The sequence below is a fragment of the Sinocyclocheilus anshuiensis genome, unplaced genomic scaffold (genome assembly GCF_001515605.1).
Source record: "Sinocyclocheilus anshuiensis isolate Anshui unplaced genomic scaffold, SAMN03320099.WGS_v1.1 scaffold1832, whole genome shotgun sequence".
Taxonomy (NCBI): domain Eukaryota; kingdom Metazoa; phylum Chordata; class Actinopteri; order Cypriniformes; family Cyprinidae; genus Sinocyclocheilus; species Sinocyclocheilus anshuiensis.
This window is the reverse complement of record NW_015555884.1, coordinates 417,385-438,140: the sequence shown is the minus strand read 5'-3', so window position 1 is coordinate 438,140 and position 20,756 is coordinate 417,385. Positions and strand designations below refer to the sequence as shown.

The window sequence follows — 20,756 nt, the reverse complement described above, 5'->3', positions numbered from 1 at the left end:
ACTACCGGAGAAAGCGGTAGTTCTTAAAAGCTGAAGAATTCCAAAGGAACTCCATTAATTTGACAGCAAAATACAACAAAGAATATCGTTTACATGTAGTGCGCATAGGTAGCGCGTCAATTCTCTCTCTCCCTCTCTCGCTGCGTGTGTGTGAAACAAAGTGACGGCGAGTCCGTGTGCCTTCACACTAGAGTTTATGGTACGTTAAATACAATAGTCGCATATGCGAGTGATTTACTCGCAATGTAGAGGGTTGCTACTATATATTTACATAATGACATTTTGTTGATATTCATATTAATAATAATAATAATAATAATAATAATAATAATAATAATAATAATAATAATAAACATATATATACTAATAAATATTGTTTAGGTTAATCATATTTTATTTTTGTTATTTTTTCTTCTGTGATTATTGGATAATGGATCATGTAATTCTTTACTGGGAATTTGGCATATTTTATGTATGGGGAAAATTAATGGGATTTTTATCTTCCGCAACAAACAGTCACAGCCTTATTAGCAGTTCAAGATTATAGTGCTCAAGTCGACTGCATCCTTTTAACCTTCTCTAAGGATGGCTGTAAATAATCAGATTTGGCTAATTCATCCTGTCTAATGCCCTTTCCAGTGATCTGGGCTTGTTAAAGCATTAGTACACGATGAATTGTATCAGCCTGTGTGACGTAGTGCAGCAATGTGTGTCATGGTTGGTGTTATTTTGCTCTTTGGGCTGCAAGATGCAGGGAAAATTTCTGCAGGAAACCAGAAGCCATCTCACTGTGCTATTCTGAGTCAGGTGGTCTGCAGAGGAAATAACCGCTAGTTCAGACCCATGTGTAGGTGTCTAACACAAAATGTGTAGGAGTGCTCATCTAGGATCAGCTTGAGCTGTCATTAATAATAAACCCACTGATTACGAGGGATAAAAGAAGAATTACTATACAAAATCTACAATTGTGCATGTCATTTGTCATGTGTTTTTGTCATCTTAAAGACTTTTGCCCTACTGGTTATGAGGTAATGCATATGTCAACATTCTACCACCCAAGGACATTGCAGACTAGTAGGGCTGGGCAAAAAATCGAATGCGATTTTCATGCGAATCTCATCAGTAAAGCCGCTTCTGGTGATTAGTAGTAAATCTCCAGCACGTGCTTTCAGATGGAGCGGCGTTTACTACACAGAGCCATAGATCACTGACAAGCTACACAAAATCGTGTTCAAAATCGACACGATGTTGTGTAGCTTGTCCGTGAACTGCGGCTCTGTGTAGTAAACACCGCTCCATCTGAAAGCACGTGCTAGAGAGATTTACTACTAATCACCAAAAGCGGCTTTACTGACGAGATGCGCATGAAAATCGCATTCAGTTTTTTGCCCAGCCCTAATTTCATCTTGTGAAATGGCATATTTTGCTTGTTTTTTCAGCAGTTATCACTAGCATCTCAGATGTCATTGAGCTCCAGGAACAAATTTGAGGCATTGGTTTCACTACTAGTCAGGAGTAAGGATAATTCAAGATAGTTATGATACTAGTCATCCAACAACTATCTTGTCAGTTAGTTTATAAAGATGCAGTGGTTGTTGGTAGATGTTTTTTGTGGAATATCCAGTTTATTTTTAGCCATTTTTAACCTGTTATTTTTAGATCTACAAAAACAGTCTTTATAATATTATTTGAACTCTTTCTCATAATCACGCTGGTTTATAGTGCACGTTTCACGGTTTACCTACATTTGATATTCTTCTAGCTATTTACCTTTAGTGGCTAATGAATCGGAGTCTTGCACATTTACAGGAAATAGCTTGTTTTCAAAATGAAAAATAAGATGGATAACCTTCTTGGCATATTTGCATTTTATATAATTTACTTTCAAGCTGCATTGTTAGGCTTTATTATTATTATTTTTTTTTTTGATCATTCAAATTCTAAGTATCAATTTCAGATTCACATATCAAATATGATGCATCAGGCGTTTGATGAATGTTTAGGCCTATTTTTTTCCATCTCACAATCATCATTATATTTTGCCCCCCAAAATAAAAACTACAGAGCTTTGATCATAAAATCCAAGCATTTAAATATCATCTTACTAAAACATACTGATATCTGTATGCAATTTATGTAACTAGTCTGCTATACGGTTTTAAAAATCTCATGGATTGACATTAGGGATGCACCGATAGGATTTTTTGGGGCTGATACCGATAACGATTTTAACAAACACTTATTGGCCGATACCGATATTTGTCACTTGCTCTCTTATTTGAAATTTTGTCATCAAAATAGATAGTATTTTGATCATGTTTTAAATCAGCAAAGTTCAAAAACACCTGCATTAAATTATACTAGGAGTTTTATTGCTGCATCATCAAATAATTTCTAATGAACATGGATTGGATCCATTTAACATTCAGCAGGCCTACATAAATACAACAGAACAAAGATACATATTAAATAAAGTGCTTTTTAGGTAGGTTTAACAGTTTTCAGGTACAGAAATAAAGTAAACAAATGTAAAATAACACTTCCCTGTATAAATTAAATACATATTAATCCTTCTTTATTGTAACATACTTTATTATGATTAATTTTCTGATTAGTTTTTGTATACATTTTAATATTTTTTGTAAATGTAAATATTTATGAGATCTCCTTTACTAAGGTGGGACACTTATTTTGATGGGTTTTCTAGTCTATGTCGGAGCTTAAGTTATATGAGTAATGAAAGCACGCAGTTCTTCGGATTTAAAGTTTGTCAGTTTATTAAGCACCCCCTGAAAAGGCAACTGAGAGAGAGAGTGTAATGTGCACTTCTCGTGCTGTGTTTTGTTTAGCTCTTATGGTGATTTGTTTGGAGTGAAAAAGGACGCAATAAACTTAATAAAACATCAGTAAAATTTTAGTCATCATTTAGATGAGGTCCGCTAAACTTATGAAAGTTACAAAAGTTATTTAGTCAAGAATACTGTGCGATCTTTTGTCTTTTGTTATTTGATTAGCATTAAAGTGCAGACAGCAGCGCTAGGATTATGCAACAGACATTATACAGCTCAGTGCCTTCACACAGTTAATTAATAAGCCATCGGTTTGTTATATCGGCCTTTTTCCTTATATAGCCGATAGGGCTGTGTATCACTAGCAAAGTCACGATACGATACATATCACGATACAGATGCCACGATACGATACGTATCACGATACATGACTGCACTGAATTTCACCTCAGCTCACAGAATTTAGTAAAACAGCTGTTTATTAAACACTATAGTGCCTAGTGTTGTCACGGTACCAAAATTTCAGTATTCGGTACCGATACCAGTGAAAATCCACGGTTCTCGGTACCAATTTCGGTACCAAAGCAAAACACAAAAACATGCTAATTGAACAACATTTTTATTAATAACGTTAAACAAAACTTATGCTAACGATTAACTACGTATACGCTAACGGCGATGTTTATTTCAATCCGAAATTCAAATTAAAATATGGAATAATATTCATAACAGAAGCTCTAAATATTACAAATGTAATGGAAACTTACCTGCTTCAACTTGATAGGGATGTTTTGTTCGTTTGATGCGTTTCCTCCTCTTGAGGTCGCCACTGCTTTTAAGAAGAGGTTGCCAGGTTTTCACAATAAAACCCGCCCATTCGCGTTTCGAGGGGATCCCCCGTTAAAAATCGCGTTCCGAGGATAAAATACGCATGTTTTGGTGGGGTTCCCCTGGTAAAATTCGCATTCCAGGGGCTAAATATCACGTTAGTGGGGTCGTTTTTCAACCCGCGGACATGAAAAACAACCCGCGGCAACAGTGTTAAAGCAGCCCAATTCCGCAGGAAAACTGCGGACTTGGCAACACTGGAAGAGGATAGCTTTCGGATAGTGCTTCAAGAACCGGGTTGACCGGGTACTCGGTACCACCGGTACTTAAGAAAACCTGGTACCGTAACATTTTAATTTTTTTAGTACCGACTTGGTACCGAAATACCGGGTCTTTTGACAACACTACAACAGACATTATACAGCTCCGTGCCTTCACACAGTTAATTAATAAACCATCGGTTTGTTATATCGGCCTTTTTCCTTATATATCCGATATTCCGATGGTTGTAAATTGAGGAAAAATCGGCCGATAAATATCGGCGGCCAATACATCGGTGCATCCCTAATTGACATAAGTTATCATAATGTAATTGTTGGTCATATAATTAATATCTGTATTCTGTACCAAATTACATATTTTTGCTCAGTTTGGGCCTCTCAATGAAATGTTTGTTTTTTTAAGTGTGAACCCAATATTATAATATATTTGTATATATACGGTTCAATAAGATGTTCCAAAATAAAAAAAATAAAAAATCGGACTTGTTTCATATGGATTAAGTTCGAATTAGTCCTATATAATGTTTTCACTGAACTAGCATTGTTTCATTATACTGTAATCTGTTTTTCTCTTTCACCCACATTGAGTTAGCCTAGCAGCTACCAATGTGAATTAGCCCACTAGCTAACACTGAACAACACTAGCCCACTCAAAACCGCAACGAAAGACTCAAGTCCCGACAGGCTAGGCCTGTTCATTCTTTCAGCAATATGTTCCCTAGCAATAAACGCACTCATTTGCCTTTTGTACCATCTCTCTTTTATGAATGATATCCAAAATCTCTGATGCTGCTTTGGAACCGGTGGCCGTTTGCCTGAGGAAAACCGGTCATCGTGTTTGTTGGGTGTTGTTTTAGAAGCATCCGCAGGGCCTGCCCCTTCCTGGCATCCTTTCAGTCGAGCGATATGCTGTGTAGGCGTGCTGTCCTGCTGCTTCCAGCCTTCTCGAAGCAGCTTCAAGGCAAATCCCACGGAATGGATGCCAGCTTCCTGGTATTCTTCTGAGAGTCGTTTTTCCAAAATCTCCAAATGACTGTTTGATGGCATAGAGTGGAGTTTACGATCGCAAAAATTAACCGTTAGAAACGGTTGCGCTACATTCAGGGTCGATTTCCTCACTGCAGTCTTGCTCATCTTGCCCGACACTTGTCTTTGAGTGGGCATGTTGAAGCATGTCTTGGCCTGTGTTTGAAAACCATTACTCATTTTCTTTTTTTAATGGCTTGGTGACATCGTTTCCAGTGAAATTGTGGATTTTAATTATTGCCACTGTGGGGGAAAAGCCAAGCATCTTTACATGTTTCAATATGTCAGTCGTAAGCCATTTTGAATGCTGTTAAAACAACAAATTTGATTTCAAGAAAATGGGTGTGGTTGGTCTCTGTCTAAATATTTACATGTTTATGACAAATCTCCCACAGTGATTGCAATTTAACCACAGTTTGAAGCTCTTTACCGTCTTAAATATCCCGTGAACTGCGCTCAAACCTTCTGTTGCGTAATCATTTTTGCCATCTGCTGTGTCTGAGCAAACAGAGCCTTTGCTCTCTGTATGTTCAGAACACTCAACGGCATTAATAGACCCAGAATGTCTTAAAATATCACATTGTCTACATGTAAGATAGACCCTGTCCAATGACATGGGTTGGCTGTTATCTAGAGTAAACAGTTTATTGTCATTGAATTATGTTCTGGTCATTTGCTCATGATGGTCAAACAAAGTATCATTATCAGTCCAGTAAGTTTTCGGTGTGGGCAGGACTATCCAGCTTGGAAACCAAGCGACCAACAAAATGTAGTATTGCTTGTCATAGCTGGGTTAAGATATAGGCTAAGTCCCTACATAGCTGTAAAAGCATCTGTTATCCATTAGAAAAATATGTATTTATTTACTGTTATTTGTTTTATTTTAATATTTCATAATATATATTATATATATTTTAATGATATCTATATTTATTTTATTGTTGGTATTTTATATATTTTTTATTTTGATCATTAAAAATAAGAAATCAGGAAGGAGGGGGCCAACACTTTTTCACACCACTGTGTGTATATATATATATATATATATATATATTGTTTAATTTATGGTATTTTCATTTTACGTTTGGTATTTTCATTTTTTATTTGTTGTTATTTTTATATTAATTCGTTTTTATTTTATAATATTTTATTGTAAGTATTGTAATATCTGATATCTTCAGTATACCATGGTACCACTGTAGTACTTTTAGGGGCTGCATTAAGTGTATGCTTGTGTCAGCTTGTGCTGTTATACACGAAGAAATTCTTCTACACATCTCCATCTCAAGGTCTTCGTAAAGGAAATATAAAAATAAATAAATCTCTGCTCTCGAGCTCTTTATAAAGGAAACATAAAGAATACATCTCTGCTAGTGGAGAATATTGCAATCACATTCAAAGTTTTCACTGGCATCCTTGTGTTGCTAATTGGAATAGATTTAATTTTGTTCCCTGTTATCTGACAGTTTTTAAGAGAGGACCTCAACTACCATGACCCCAAAGCCAAGCACAACAGTTTCCACGGTGACGACCAGCTCATAAGCGTGGAGGACCTGTGGAATGCCTGGAAGAGTTCGGAAGGTGAGCGCGACCGTTTCATAGTGAGCCATTAGCGCTAAAAGCTGCTTGTCAGGCTTTTCTCACATGCAGTGGGGAATATGTTGTACCTTTTCATGAGAAACCGCTCATCGGTTGACCTTTGCTAATGCGGCCTCACATTCTTACAAGGTTTTTGCTGACTTTAAAATGTCAGAGTCAGATTTTTTTTATGTCTAGTTTTTTCAGTTGACTGCACAATGTGCCTTGAACTGTACTGCTGAATGAAATGCTGCGGGAAAAAAAATCGGTTAATTTAAAATATTTCCCAAATTCATTTTGTGATACCACATGGTTTTACCATGGCATGTATCATGAATAACAACATGTTGTTGTTTTTTTATATTACTTGGCCATGTTAATACAGTGGTAAAGGAACATGGAAAAATGATCAATGCCATAATATTTTTGTTTTACAGTACTGTAAAATGTCAACAATGTTTATTATTTGTGTTATAATAATAATAATAATATATATTTTTTATTTTACAGTGAAATATTACAACAGAAGTATTTTATTTTGTTTTTTTAGTAATAATAATAATAATAATAATAACAATATGTCTATACCTTAATGTAACATGGTACAATCATAATGCTAATGCATGGTACATTTTGTAGGGCATGTGTTGAGTGTTACATGGGCCTCTTAGCAGCAGGAGTGTGAATGCTTAGGGAGCCACTTTTCAATGGTTTTCAACACCTCCTCCAAATCTAGATAAATTCCAGATCTGCTCCAGAACACTCAACATGTGCTCCTGCTCATAAACGTACAGCTGTGAATGAGGCCTTGGTAAAACTAATGCTAAAAGGAATAAAAGTGTGCTGCTTGCTGCAGTGTATCTACTGCTGCACATTGCAGCAATTGTCACAGGTTTGTGTCTGAAAGAAAAATAAATAAATAAAATAATGTTTAATTAGTAAGTAACCATATATTAGTGTAAAGTCAGGACATCACAACACAATACATTTACCTATACATTTTTAAATGCAAGGAAAATACGATTCCCTTATCTTTTGTTGTTAAGTTAAGAGGCCCATAAGAACACTAGTTTGTGTGACCTCATTCTCAAATAAACGAAACTATGCAAAGTAACAGAAAATAATACTGGTTATTCAGCAGCCAAATTGGCAGTTAGATCATTTATCTATATTATTTTTACCGTCTACATTGGAAGCTAGTAATATAGTGACAGCATCATTGATTATCCCATTATAACTGATGCTGTGATAATTTAGTGCAATAAAAGGTTATTAGTCTTGGGTCAGTAAGAAGTGTTTTTAATGTTACAAAAGATTTTAATTTGAAATAAATGCTGTGCTTTCAAATTTTCTATTCTATTCATCAAAGACCCCTGAAAAAAGTATCTTGGTTTCCACAGAAATATTAAGCAGCACATCTGTTTGCAACATTGATAATAATAAGAAATGTTTCTTGAGCAGCAAATCAGCAAATTTGAATCATTTCTGAAGGATCATGTGACACTAAAGACTGGAGTAATGATGCTATAAATTCAGCTTTACCATCACAGAAATAAATTACATATTAAAATATATTAAATGTTATTTTAAATTGTAATAACATTGCATAATACTACTGTTTTTACTGCATTTTTGATCAAATAAATGCAGTCAAGAGACTTCTTTCAAAAAACATTTAAAATCTTACCAACCCTAAACTTTTGAACGGTAATGCAGGTTGTAATTTAACCTATTTGTATGTTAAAGCTGTTAGTTATCATTTTTAAGAGTTGCACTTAGTGCTGATATGTTGCTAATGAACCCGTTTTAAAAATATAGTTTGCCACATCCCTATGAATGAATGAAAAGTCACACGTGCTACTTGCACTTCCTTCATCTGGAAATGAAAAGTCAAGTCAAGCACATTGTATTATGGGATTGCATGATGCGTCATGCATGTGTTCTGGTTGTGCACATTGAACTACTGTATTCTTGGATCTTACTATAAACCCTCCACGATGTCTGTCTAGGGTTCAGGCATTCTCTCTGTGTTTCCTCTGGTCCTTGTTTTCTCTCTCTCTCTTTTTATTTCTCTCTCTCTGGTCTGCTTTATCCTGCATTGCAGCTCTTCCTCAAAGCACAGCTGAAGAGCCAAGGCTATGAAAGCTGATCTGTCCCAGCACACACACACACACACACACACACACACTGAGCAGAGTTTGTGCCAGGGTCAGGCGAGAGAGAGAGATATACTCTTACAGTGTTTTCTCTGAGAGCTGGCAGTGTCTGCCTTTTTTTCCAAATGTGGTGTGACAGTGAATATGTCTGTTATTTATGCCAGGGTAATATTTGTACTCCATTAAAATGTGATGTCTATGCTGGATGGTTTTTATGCCAGCTGTCACTCTGCTCTGAATGCTTTATTTTTGGTGTCTTTTCCCTTTTCATTGAAATATCATGGGCAGCTTTGATCGCTTAGTGTGTCATTGCCATTGACAGCTGATTAATTGCAATGAAACTTGGCCTCTGGCAAACTACTTTTTGTGTTTTTTGCGAATTTTCTCATGTTTCATCGCCAGAATGTGACCCGGCAGATAACCCTAGCAATGTCCCAAAAAGTCATGTGACGTGGGTAAACAAATAATTCCAAATATGAATTTTTAGTAAGTTTTATTTTGATGGATTATTAGTTTTTATTTAATTTTTTTAAATTAATTTGATTAATTATTAGCTTTTATTACCTCACAAATCCCTTGTAGTTTTCTCATAAACCCCATTTTAAGTAAGTTTGTTCTAAGATATATATAGTTTGACATGAAAGATTTGGCTTCTACCCAAGATCTCACCAGGCTCGTATTATACAGTCGTACAAACAGCAATTGAAAGGCCAACAAAAAAAGCACACAGTATGATTAGGATCATTTATCAATTGATTAAGAGCGATAAATCCAGCATGAAAGAGAAGCTTCTTCAGAATCAGATATTAACACTTTTTCTCTTTCACGCTCTATTCCCTGCAGACCTCTGATGATGTAACGATTTGTTTTTTTAAAAACCGTCACGATTCTTACTAAATTAAAAACTCCATTAGGATACTCATTTTAAGTCAAAACCACCCACTTTTGGTCACACATTGTATTACACAGCATTTATCAGCTTGTTTTGATAAATGAGTTCTGATACGTGATGATGCTCATGAATTTGGCCTAATTCTAGCTTTGTGTTTCTCTTCCTCAGTGTACAACTGGACAGTGGATAAGGTTGTGGAGTGGCTTATTGACTATGTCGAGCTGTCACAATATGAAGACACCTTCCGGAAGTTGAATTTCAATGGTACATCCATGCCCCGGTGAGTAAACGACCAATTAACGGGTAGAGTGGTCCTTTAAAGCTGTAATTCTAAAAGTATAATTTTGATAATATTGAAATATTTTAATAGTGCATTATATGTGTTTATAATTGTGTATACACATATACATGCACACTACTGTTAAAAAGTCTTTAATGCAAACCAAGGCTGCATTTTGATCAAATATGCAGTAATAATGTGAAATAATGTGGTTATAGTTCAAGATAACATTTTCTGTTTTACTATTTTTAAAATGTAATTTATTCCTGTGATGATAAAGCTGAATTTTTAAAATCATTACTCCAGTCTACGGTGTCACATTATCCTTCAGAAATCATTTTAATAAGCTGGCTATTATTATCAGTCTTGAAAACAGTTGTGCTGCTTAATAAAAATAACTAAAAAATACAGATAACTAACACAATAAAAACATGATAACATAATAAAAAACATGATTTTTGAAATGTTTTAAAAACGGTTTAAAAAAAACGGTTGTTATCGGTTTTTGCAAATAAACTCTTCATATATACAGTGTGTATATATATATATATATATATATATATATATATATATATATGTATGTATGTATGTATGTATGTATGTATATGTGTGTGTGTGTGTGTGTGTATATGTAATTAAATATGTAATTATTTATATGGTCAAATGAATGGAAAATTCAGAACAGCATTTGAAATAGAAATATTTGAACATTGCTAATGTCTTTGCTGTCACTTGTTGTACAGTTTAATGTATCCTTGCTTAATAAAAGTATTAATTTCTCAAAAAATGACTGACCCTTAAATTTTTAATGGTGTTGTGTAAGTAAATATAACATTTATAAAACAAATATTATCCCAGTTTAATATGCCCAGACAACTGGAATTCATGCTAATCTCTGTGCCATTTGGTGATGACTAGTAGTGAAAAAATTAAACACCGCAGCTTTAAAGAAAAGAGCAGGATGTGTTAAATATGTTTGAGACTGTGCTCTTAACTTCTGACATGCTGGTTAAATGAGTTTGGTCCGAGTGTGATGGGAAACATTTGACACTTGTCCTAACTGAGCATTTATTCTATTTTCGGTAAGACAGGAATTACTTGGCCCTCAAAACTCGACCGCTGTGAGCATCATTCATGGATTTAAAACCTATTTATTATGGTCAAATGTTTCGTATTTAGCTCTGAAACTCATTTTTCTTTTTGACCTAATAAGTCTGGCCTCTTATTCAGAACGTGTCTGCTCCACTTCTGTATTAATTAATAATTTTTTTTCTTTTCTAGATTGGCGGTAAAGAACGTTACTTTGACACAGACCGTCCTGAAGATTCTGGACCGGAGTCACTTTCAGAAACTACAGCTCAAGGCTCTGGATACCGTTCTGTTTGGAGCTCCTATGAGTGAGTGAGATTTTCCTCTGGTAGAGCATCATAAATCGAACCAAAGCCATAAATCGCAAACTTTCAACTAACCAAAATCTGTTGTATAGCTGTCGTATATATTTCTAGAAATGTTTTTAGCAATCTGTACCGTGTGTCTGCGTAGTTGTGATTGTTTCACTGTGTAATCTGTCTTTATCTTTAAACATGTTCAAACGTGAGCCAGCAGCAGATGATTGATAGCCCACTAAAACATGCAAATAAGCTCAGAGGAACCTGCTTATCTACAGCAATTACTGATGTACATGTGGGAGGGGCGGTAGAAAAGCAAACATGGCGTTTCTTCTGATTTAGGATTGGTATCTGAGAACAAATTTTTTCAATTCTCCTTACAATTTTTCTAAACTCTTAACGCACCAACGCACCTATAACACACAATTGGCAAAACGGTTAATTTCATGCTCAAAATCACACATTGTAAACTAAACTCCAACACTAATTTCAAAATACAATAGGGCCTTTCGCACCGTGGGAACCTTTTCATAGTACCAGAATTTAATTTTGGAACTACCCACTTTTTGGCATTTTTCGCACCGCTTACGTATACGTCGACTTTCCATGTCCATTATTGTGAAACCCGCGAGACACAACAAAAACAGAGCTCCGCGCACAAATGACATTGCTGTTGACTGGCTTACGTCACTTCTTAGTACACACTGTCGGTGCGAATGCAACCCTTTAAATGGTACTGGGAAATAGTTTGCGCAAAATCGTCCCAGTACTTTAGTACTGTACATTTAGTTCTGGAACTAAAGCGGTGCGAAAGGCCCTAATAATACACGAACACAATACCAAAACACTGCAAACATGTCTCAAAATCAAATACTTATTCCAAAACACTAACACATGTTCTCTTCCAGCAGGAACGTTTAGTCAATCAAAGCACAATGTCATAAAAACACTAACATCTGATGGAATTACAAAAACTGCATTATTTTATTTTACTGTATGTGTCAGATCTGCCCTTATACAATACTATATTGTATTGATCATAGATTGTGTTTTGCAGTTTATTTGAAGTCTCTCTACATTTTTGTTTTGTTGGGTTTGGTAAATGCATGCATTTTGTTTCTTTTGCTACAGAAATTCAATACGAAAAATGAATGAGTAGCTTTATAGAATGTACGGTTTATGAAAAAAAAAAAGAAGACCGAGACAGAATTACTGAAGTAAAGGCTTTGTTTGCAACAGGAAATTACTGCAAGATAACAAAAATATATAATACAGTTGGCATTTATTATGCAAAAATATACAAACAGAAAAAGCCACAGAAGAATAAAAAAATAAATAAAAAAGTCATCTAATCTGCATGGTCTTCTGCATTCGGCCACATGATCTCATCCACATCACACCTGATATCTTCTTCTCTGGCAAGGTGTCTTTTGGTATGCCTTATCCACCCCTGGCTCAGCTGTGATGTCTTGGCATGCAGCATCCATTGCATCCAGGAGGGTCATTTGGTCAAAAACCTTCCGTCTCCAGGCTGAGACAAACTCCTCAATGAGGTTGAGGAAAGTGGAGTAAGGGGCAAGGAAAATGGACATCATTCTTGGATGGGTGTCAAACCAGTCTGTGACTGCACGGGAATAGTGTAATGCCACATGTTCCATGTTCCATGTGATCACATCTATTGGCAAGTGGCTTCCCACCCGTCCCCTTTCTACCTCTGGCACCAGTCTTTGGTGCAGATCTTCTAAAGTCTCACATTTATGCAGGAGTGCACTTTTCCACACAAGATCAGCCCAAAGAGGTCGTCTTTTACTGTATACTGTATGGTCATGCGATTGAAAGAACCTCAACACCTGAGTCTGTTTCCTAGATGGGAATCAGCTGTAATTTATATATTTGCATAACTTCAATCAGCTGTTTCTCATTAATGAATAAAAACGGGATATATTTGTGTTTCAATTCACAATAGGAACAGCTGTTCACTTTGACTTTAGCCTATAAGTTAGGTTTTAGAACATGATGTTATCTGTTCTGACATGCAGTGTGAAAGCATTTGTAAAATTGGCAGTAAAAATCCATTGTTTTGGTCTTGCTTGAGCTTGTGTGTAAAATAAGTTCAAGCATTTTTAATGTGTGTTAACTGCATGCCTTTTGTCAAAGCAACAAGTAATGCATTAATTGTATTACCTATACAGACGGATGTTGAGTTTAGGAAAATTGTTACAAATATTGAAAAAATTGTCATAGCGATTGTAAAAAAAAAAATAAAAAAAACTATTATTATCAGTGTTGAAAACAGTTGTGCTGCTTAATATTTTTATGGAAACGGTTACATTTTTGTCAGGATTCTTTGGTAATTAGAAAGTTCAAAAGAACAGCATTTATTTTAAATATCATTACAATGTCTTAACTGTAACTTTTGGTCAATTTAATAGCTGAATAAAACTATTAATTTCTATGAAAACATGGAAAAAATTTGAACAAAGGTGTATTATAGAGACCATAAACAGGCTAACAATAGCATTTTTAAGCTAGTTCTAGACAAAAAGACCAGACGAACCCATTGCCATATTTCGCCATATCGATCAATGCAATTACTTCCATTTATTTTTTCTGCAGTGGTCCTTTTTTTTTTTTTTTTTTTTTTTTTTAATGTTCTTTGAGACCAATTAGCCAGCATGCACAGGTCTAGCGAGGCTCGTAGTCATCTGCTGTTGGCCGATGGGGAAGGCTTGAGGGGTTGGATAAGGGAGGGTGTAGACGATCACTCTGTATTCTGAGCACACGTCTTTGGCGCACTAAAACGGATGCGGCCCATCGTGTCTAACCCTCCAGAATGCTGCTGTACTGGTTCGGCAGGTTTACAGGTATTTGTAAAAGAGAGACCGTTTTTGATCCATTCCCTTTCTTTTGTTTCATCGACGCCTTTTGTCTTTGCACAAATGCTTGTTCCCAGGAGCACATTCTTACACAGTCTGTTGCATTCCAGGGAGTGTTATCTAAAGAATCTGCCTCGACCTGGAAACGGGATCAGTCTGTGCCAGCATGCGCTCTTTCTGTTTTCTGACCATCCATCAGCTTGGATTGCAGGTCACAGATTGTACAGTAACCCTGCGATGGGATTTGATTTACGCCACACCCCAGAATACACCGGGGCTGACATAACCATGTGCTTCACATGCCTTTTGTTATGAGCAGGAACAAAGTTGTTTTAGTGCTAGAATGAGAGTGTTTGACATTTTATGAACGTGATTTAGCACAACGCTAAATGTCTTGTTCAGAATGCTGTTCCAGATCTGGCCAAAGCATTAGTTTTTATTAGCTAGGTGACATGCATTCCCTTCTGTTATTGGCATTGTTTATAAATATTTATTTTGAATTTATAGCTCCTTGAAAGCGAATTGGCCCAAAAAAGCTGGATCATCCTGTCAGAGATGTTGTGCACAGAGTGCAGGTGTTCTGTTTTTTATGTCCTGTATACATTTCCTTCTTGTTGTATAAAAAGAGCTACCTTGTGCTTTTAAAATTATAGTTTTACACAACACTTCACAACAACACTCACAGTGTGAAGCTATGAAATTCAGAAAATAATAAATATGGATGCATGATAAATTGTTACTTTATTGGCTGATAATAGTTTTTCAATTAAAATTTAGATTTTTTATTTTTTTATTTTAAACTTGGATTAATCTAACACTCAAAGTAAATCTTTAAAACACTAATATTATCACTGTTAAATGTTATCTGTAGCAGATTGCAATTTTTTGTCATACTGTACATTATATTGTGATGCTTAAATTCACTTATAGCATTTTAACTGACTGATTTTTATTATTATTTAGAAAAAAACTGTACATTTTAATATTGGGCATTTGTCAGCAACAATATGAAAATAAGAATTTTGATGATAAATGTTTCTTGAGCAACAAATTAGCATATTAAAATTTCTGAAGGATCATGTGACACTGGAGACTGGAATAATGATGCTGAAAATTCAGCTTTGCATCACAGTAAAAAATTACATTTGAAAATGTATTCAAATAGAAAACTTTTTTTTATTGTAATATTTCACAATTTTACTAAGCAAAAGAAATTTCTTTCAGAAACATAAAAAAGAAACTTACCAACCCCAAACCTTTGAACACTACTGCATATTTTTCAGCAGATGAATTTCAATTGATCGTTGCATCATATCTCACTTTTTTTTTCATTGTCTCATGCTGAGTTTTATTACTTTAAGACCTCTGTCCTTCTATTAGAGCGATGATGGAAAATTGCCACGTTTTTGTTGTAAGAAACTTAACTATAAAACTAAAATCTTACAAAACTCTACCCTTCAAATCCAGCAACCTTAATATTAGGCATTTGCATTTGACATTCCCTATTGTGGTTCCTATTAGAAAAACATCTGCTGTCAGCCATCATTGAGACTGTTTATGATCGTCACAGAGATATTAACAGGGAGTCATAGACAAGAGGGTCTGTATGTGGCAGATCTCATTGTGTAAGTTGACTCTGAAGAGGTCCGGCTTCAGGAAACCAGGGAGATGGTGCAGCCTGCATGTGATGGCTTAACACCGCCCTACCGATCTCTAGATACCAATTCCAGCTGCCCGGTACCTCAGGACAATGCTATCGTCAGAAACATGACTCGCATATCCCTCGTTTTTGTTAAAACGCTGACACAGTTGGCAGGTTTTAAAAGCCTACGCCTCAACGTTTAACAACAACATTTGAATAATTTGTCTCCAGAGAGTGTCCCATCACAGCCTTCTGCTTTAGAGATTTTTTTTTAATGTTAGAGCCATGGTGCAGCTGTTAGTGCAGATGTTCCAGACACATTGAGCTGTGGTTCTAATGTGGGTCATGCAGGTTTAAGTCCGGCCTTCCTTTGGATTTCCTGTTACTCTACACTACCATTCAAAAGTGTGGAAGAATTAAGATTTTTTTAAATGTTTTTAAAAGTAATCCCTTAAGCTCAGCAAAGCTTTTTTTAAGCAAAAATGTAATTGATTCCTGTTATTTTAATATATTTTGAAATGTAATGCAGAGCAGAATTTCCAGCAGCCATTGCACCAGACTTCAGTGTCACATGATCCTTCAGAAATTATTCTAATATGCTGATTTGCTGTTCAGTATTATCAGTTTTATATTGATTCAGAATGATTTCTGAAGGATCATGTGACGCTGAAGACTGGAGTAATGGGGCTGCTGAAAATTTAGCTTTGCGTTACAGAAATAAATTACCTTTTAAAAATATATTACAATAGAAAATAGTTATTTTAAATTGTAATTATTTTACAATATTACTGATTTTACTGTATTTTTGATTAAATAATTGCAGCCTTGGTGAGTCTTCTTTCAAAAATAGTAAAAACCTTTGGCTGGTAGTGTATATCCTTATAGTCAAAGGCAAAACCTCTGCAAAAAGTGATTTAGTGTGTTAGATTTTTGGTTATCAAAGCTATCAAGCTAATGCAGACCAACTATTTTTCGTGTGAGACAACCGGTCGTGCTTCCTAGAGGATGAGGAGTTGAGAAGAGAGTGTTATTTTCCATCTCTCAACGCAGACATTTATATTTAATCATGGTTATGTACAGATAGAGTAAGAAATTGAGTCATCCAGGGTCAGGGCTGTGTGCTGTCCCCGGGGCTATTGTTAGGTTAACTGTCTTGCTCAGTGGCACAGCAGTGGCAAGTATTGCAGTAACCACAGAAGCCCATGTATCCCTACAGTAAATGTAAATGAACGCTTTAACCTTTACGAGATGCAAGCACTGCAGCTTACTCTCTGTTCCAGTTCAATATTTGCAAGAAAAAAGCTTTTAATACCATGCATTAAACAGCTTTGTGGGAAGCATTTGGACAGCTTGCAGAGAAAGCCTGTGTTTTGTGTGCATCGGTTTGCAAACTGAATTTCGATGTTCTACCTCATTGTGCAGAATGCAGATTGACTTCTACTACTACAATCTACACCTCAGCTTTGCACTCTTAAACGGGTCATGGAATCTGTTCCAAAACCTTTTGAGCTGCCTACATATGCAACATTCTAAAGCATCATCAACACACTTCTCATGTGAAGGCTGTTGAAGAAGGTGTCCTTTGTTTCATTCAGTACGGAAAAGTATTAATTCAAAAACTGTTCAATCTATTAATAAAATGGCTGTTTTACCCAGAGACATTGTTCACTGATTCTTCTCTGCCTGCTCTTGAGTAAAACCTTATGGAAAGAAATACTGTATCTAAGGTCGATTTACTGTATGAGTCTTATTAGAAATGTTGCAAATAATGAGTTCATTTGTGTCTTACTGTGTTTACTAAAGGACTACTTGTCTGAAGTACATACTGGTTTCTGTCTCTCACAGTGAACAGACATAACCATCTGAAGGACTTCATGCTGGTGGTGTCAATAGTCATCGGAATGGGAGGCTGCTGGTTCGCTTACATCCAGAACCGGCACTCTAAAGACCACATGAAGAAGATGATGAACGACCTGGATAGCCTCCAACGGGCGGAGCAGAGCCTTCACGACCTACAGCAGAAGTGAGAACCTGTTCTGCTCCTCTATTTTTATATTCTTGGACAAGTGTGAGAAACTCTGTAGTGACTCTCGAAGCACTTGGCACATGTGTAAGGCGTTCCTTTGTCAGTCTGCACTGTTTTTAAATTGTTTTTTGTGCGTGAGCATGCGTTAGACCGGCATCTTTGTCTGATGCGATGTGTCTAATGCCACATTGTTGCATGAAGTTAAACTGTGCTTTTGAAAACTGGCACACCTTGCTTTGATATTCAAAATGACCAGGTTATGAAATAACCTGAACCTCCAGTTGAGCCTTGTAATCCTATTTATAGTGGAAGAAACTACTGACATATACTATGTTTTTACCACACAGGAGTTCAAAAAGTGAGAATGGCATTACTTATGATTTGCTGTCACTATCTAAATGAGTTCCTGTAAGCTTTGATATCAGACTGATTGGTCTGTTTTTACAGTGTTTAGTGAGCCTGGACTTCCCTTCTGAGGGAACAGGATATGGAGCCGCATGGGAATAAACTGCAGTAGACAACATATGTTTAAGACAAAGAGGAATGGCTTGAAAATGAGGAAGAAATCTATCTGTCATTCTGTCTGTCATTCTATCTTAAGTTAAAAGACTTGAAGTTCTGTTTTAATGCTATGATGGCTTCATGATTTTATGATATGACAAATGAAAAATGCATATTTGATAAAATAGTACCTTGTGGTACTTGTAATGTCAAATTAAACCAAATATGTTAACCTTGTTACCGTTTTTTTTCCAACATACATTAAAATATTAAATGTATCTTAATATGGCATTATGCAATTTATTATTCACTTTCTTTTTCCGAAAGACTTTACAGCACAATTTGTTTTCAAATCGGAAAAGGCACCCATTTCATAGAATGACCCATTGCTCACTGAGAATATTTACCAGCAAGTGTTGAATACATCAGACAGTGGAGTTTGCAAACCATTACACATATGCTGAAAATCTTTAGGAATGTGAGAATGTGGATAAGGCTCTGATCCCTCAATTCCAACCGTCATTCGCTAGCTTCCTGAGGAGTCCTCATGCAGACTCATAGTCTGTCACCTTTTGAGAGAAAGGCACAGGAGTGTGTGTGTCCGGAAAAGTTCCCGTATCCCTTTAACATATGAATGAAGTGTGTGAGCGTGTGTGAAGGGAAAGGGGCAGTGGAAACTATGCAGAGTGTATTTGTTACAGTGGAGGATGTCCAGCATGTTGTGTTCTGACGCAACCAGCAGAGTCACCGGGTCAAGTCTCTGGTGATTGGTGGGTGAGAGGCCTACAGTGCTCTGGTCGCCCCGGAGGGAGGTGATTAACCCCGGATACTTTGAATCATCTCAGCTTTTAACTCGAGGATAAAAATAAAATGAATGCCTCAGCCAGTTATGTCATACATGAACGCAGGTCCTTGTGGGCTGTCATTTCCCAAAAAGTACATTTAATTTGCTGTAGGCTTGTTTTAGGAACATTTCGAGATTAAACGAAATGTCAGCTTGCCCTTTAAACAAGCTGCAGTGGCTGTTTGTATGTAGGCATTTTTTTTCTCCATTTGAGACGTATTGTGAAGGCTTATCAAGGCCGCGGCAGTTGAGTCAGGCTTTGCAGCAGTTTCCTGTGTAGGTGTGTTGATGCAATTCACACCAGACAAGCCTCTTCCATATTACCACATTCGCGATCCCTGTCCAGTCACTCTGAGTCAGAAATGAGGCGTAATGTAAGCTGCCACTTCTGCATGGCAATTTACAATTCAGTTTGATTGGAATTGCATGTTGTGAAGTAGACTTTTACATTTGCGGAAGGATGTTGTGGGTGGGTGGCATTGCTTTCCAGTCGCTTTAGTGTGCCGCTGTGAGGTTGCTAGGTCATTCTGGGTTGTTGCGGTGGTATTGGTAGGATGCTTAGATGATTACATTACCAGTCAAAGTCAAAAGAATACGCAAGTTTAAAATTATACACATTCTGTTTTCATATTTTCATATTTTTATTTACTTGAGAGCAGTATATAGTATTTTACCACTACTACTACTAATATTTTATGTAATACATTATGCATGCATACACTAAGAGTCAAACCTTTGAACTATTTAAGATTTTTTAATGTTTCTGAAAGAAATCACCAAGGCTATTACAATTTAAACTGTTTTCTATTTGATTTGATTTTAAAACATATAATTAGGGATGATCCGATCAGGATTTTTGCAGCCGATACTGAGTACCGATTTCTTGTCATGGTGATCGGCCGATTCTGATGCTTCAAGCTTTATATAGACTGTTTCATCGGGCGCACGTGCCTGGCCCGAAGTTAACTGTGTTTGTCTGTGTTTGTTTATCAGTCTGGCTATGGCGCCGGCTACAAAAGGTGATGAGCAGACTGAAGTTGGGCTCAGGTGGTTGTGCTGTGGGATGTGTTTCCCATACATTTATTTATTTGTGGCGCTCGCCACATTATCAAAACTGACGGATTTTCCAAAAGGCTTCGTTGAATAAACATGAGCACGTACTGCACGTTTAAAAATCAAAACGAGGCGCGGGTGGTTTTATATCACTGTATTTCTGAAGGAAGACTATCTTTAGAAAATGTTCAATGTCATTTTCATTTCATCTTGCATGTTATATGCCTGATAAAGCAGCTTTTGTGAACTCAGTCAGTGCTGCTTTGTGTACAGCCGTTACTGGGGAAACCTCTGTTTCTCACGCTTTAAAGCACCTCCTGCTGGCAGAGAATGAATTTGCGTGTTGTTCAGTAAGTCCGTCTGATTTACGCCCTATATCCACGGGCGCTGCGGATAATCCGCGGGTCGGGTAATAAAAAATGCATTCTGATTATTTGCGGGTGGATAAAATAAATCCTAAATGATGCAAATATTAACTACATTTTTTTTTAAATACATTTTTTTTCATGAGGCAGACGATTTCGTGTGTGTGTGTGTGTGTGTGTGTATATATATATATATATATATATATACGTGTGTGTGTGTGTGTGTGTATA

The 20,756-nt window shown here is 36.3% G+C and overlaps 1 protein-coding gene across 1 annotated transcript in view; it reads left to right on the top strand.

Moving 5' to 3' along the window:
- The window catches only part of LOC107675872 (stromal interaction molecule 1-like), a 61,525-nt gene that overhangs the window by 25,535 nt on the left and 15,234 nt on the right, over positions 1-20,756 (top strand). Inside the window, exons 4-7 of the mRNA XM_016470370.1 lie at positions 6,391-6,505; positions 9,719-9,830; positions 11,112-11,227; positions 17,582-17,759. Coding sequence (XP_016325856.1) covers positions 6,391-6,505; positions 9,719-9,830; positions 11,112-11,227; positions 17,582-17,759 — 521 coding nt within the window. The remainder of the gene's footprint in view (positions 1-6,390; positions 6,506-9,718; positions 9,831-11,111; positions 11,228-17,581; positions 17,760-20,756) is intronic.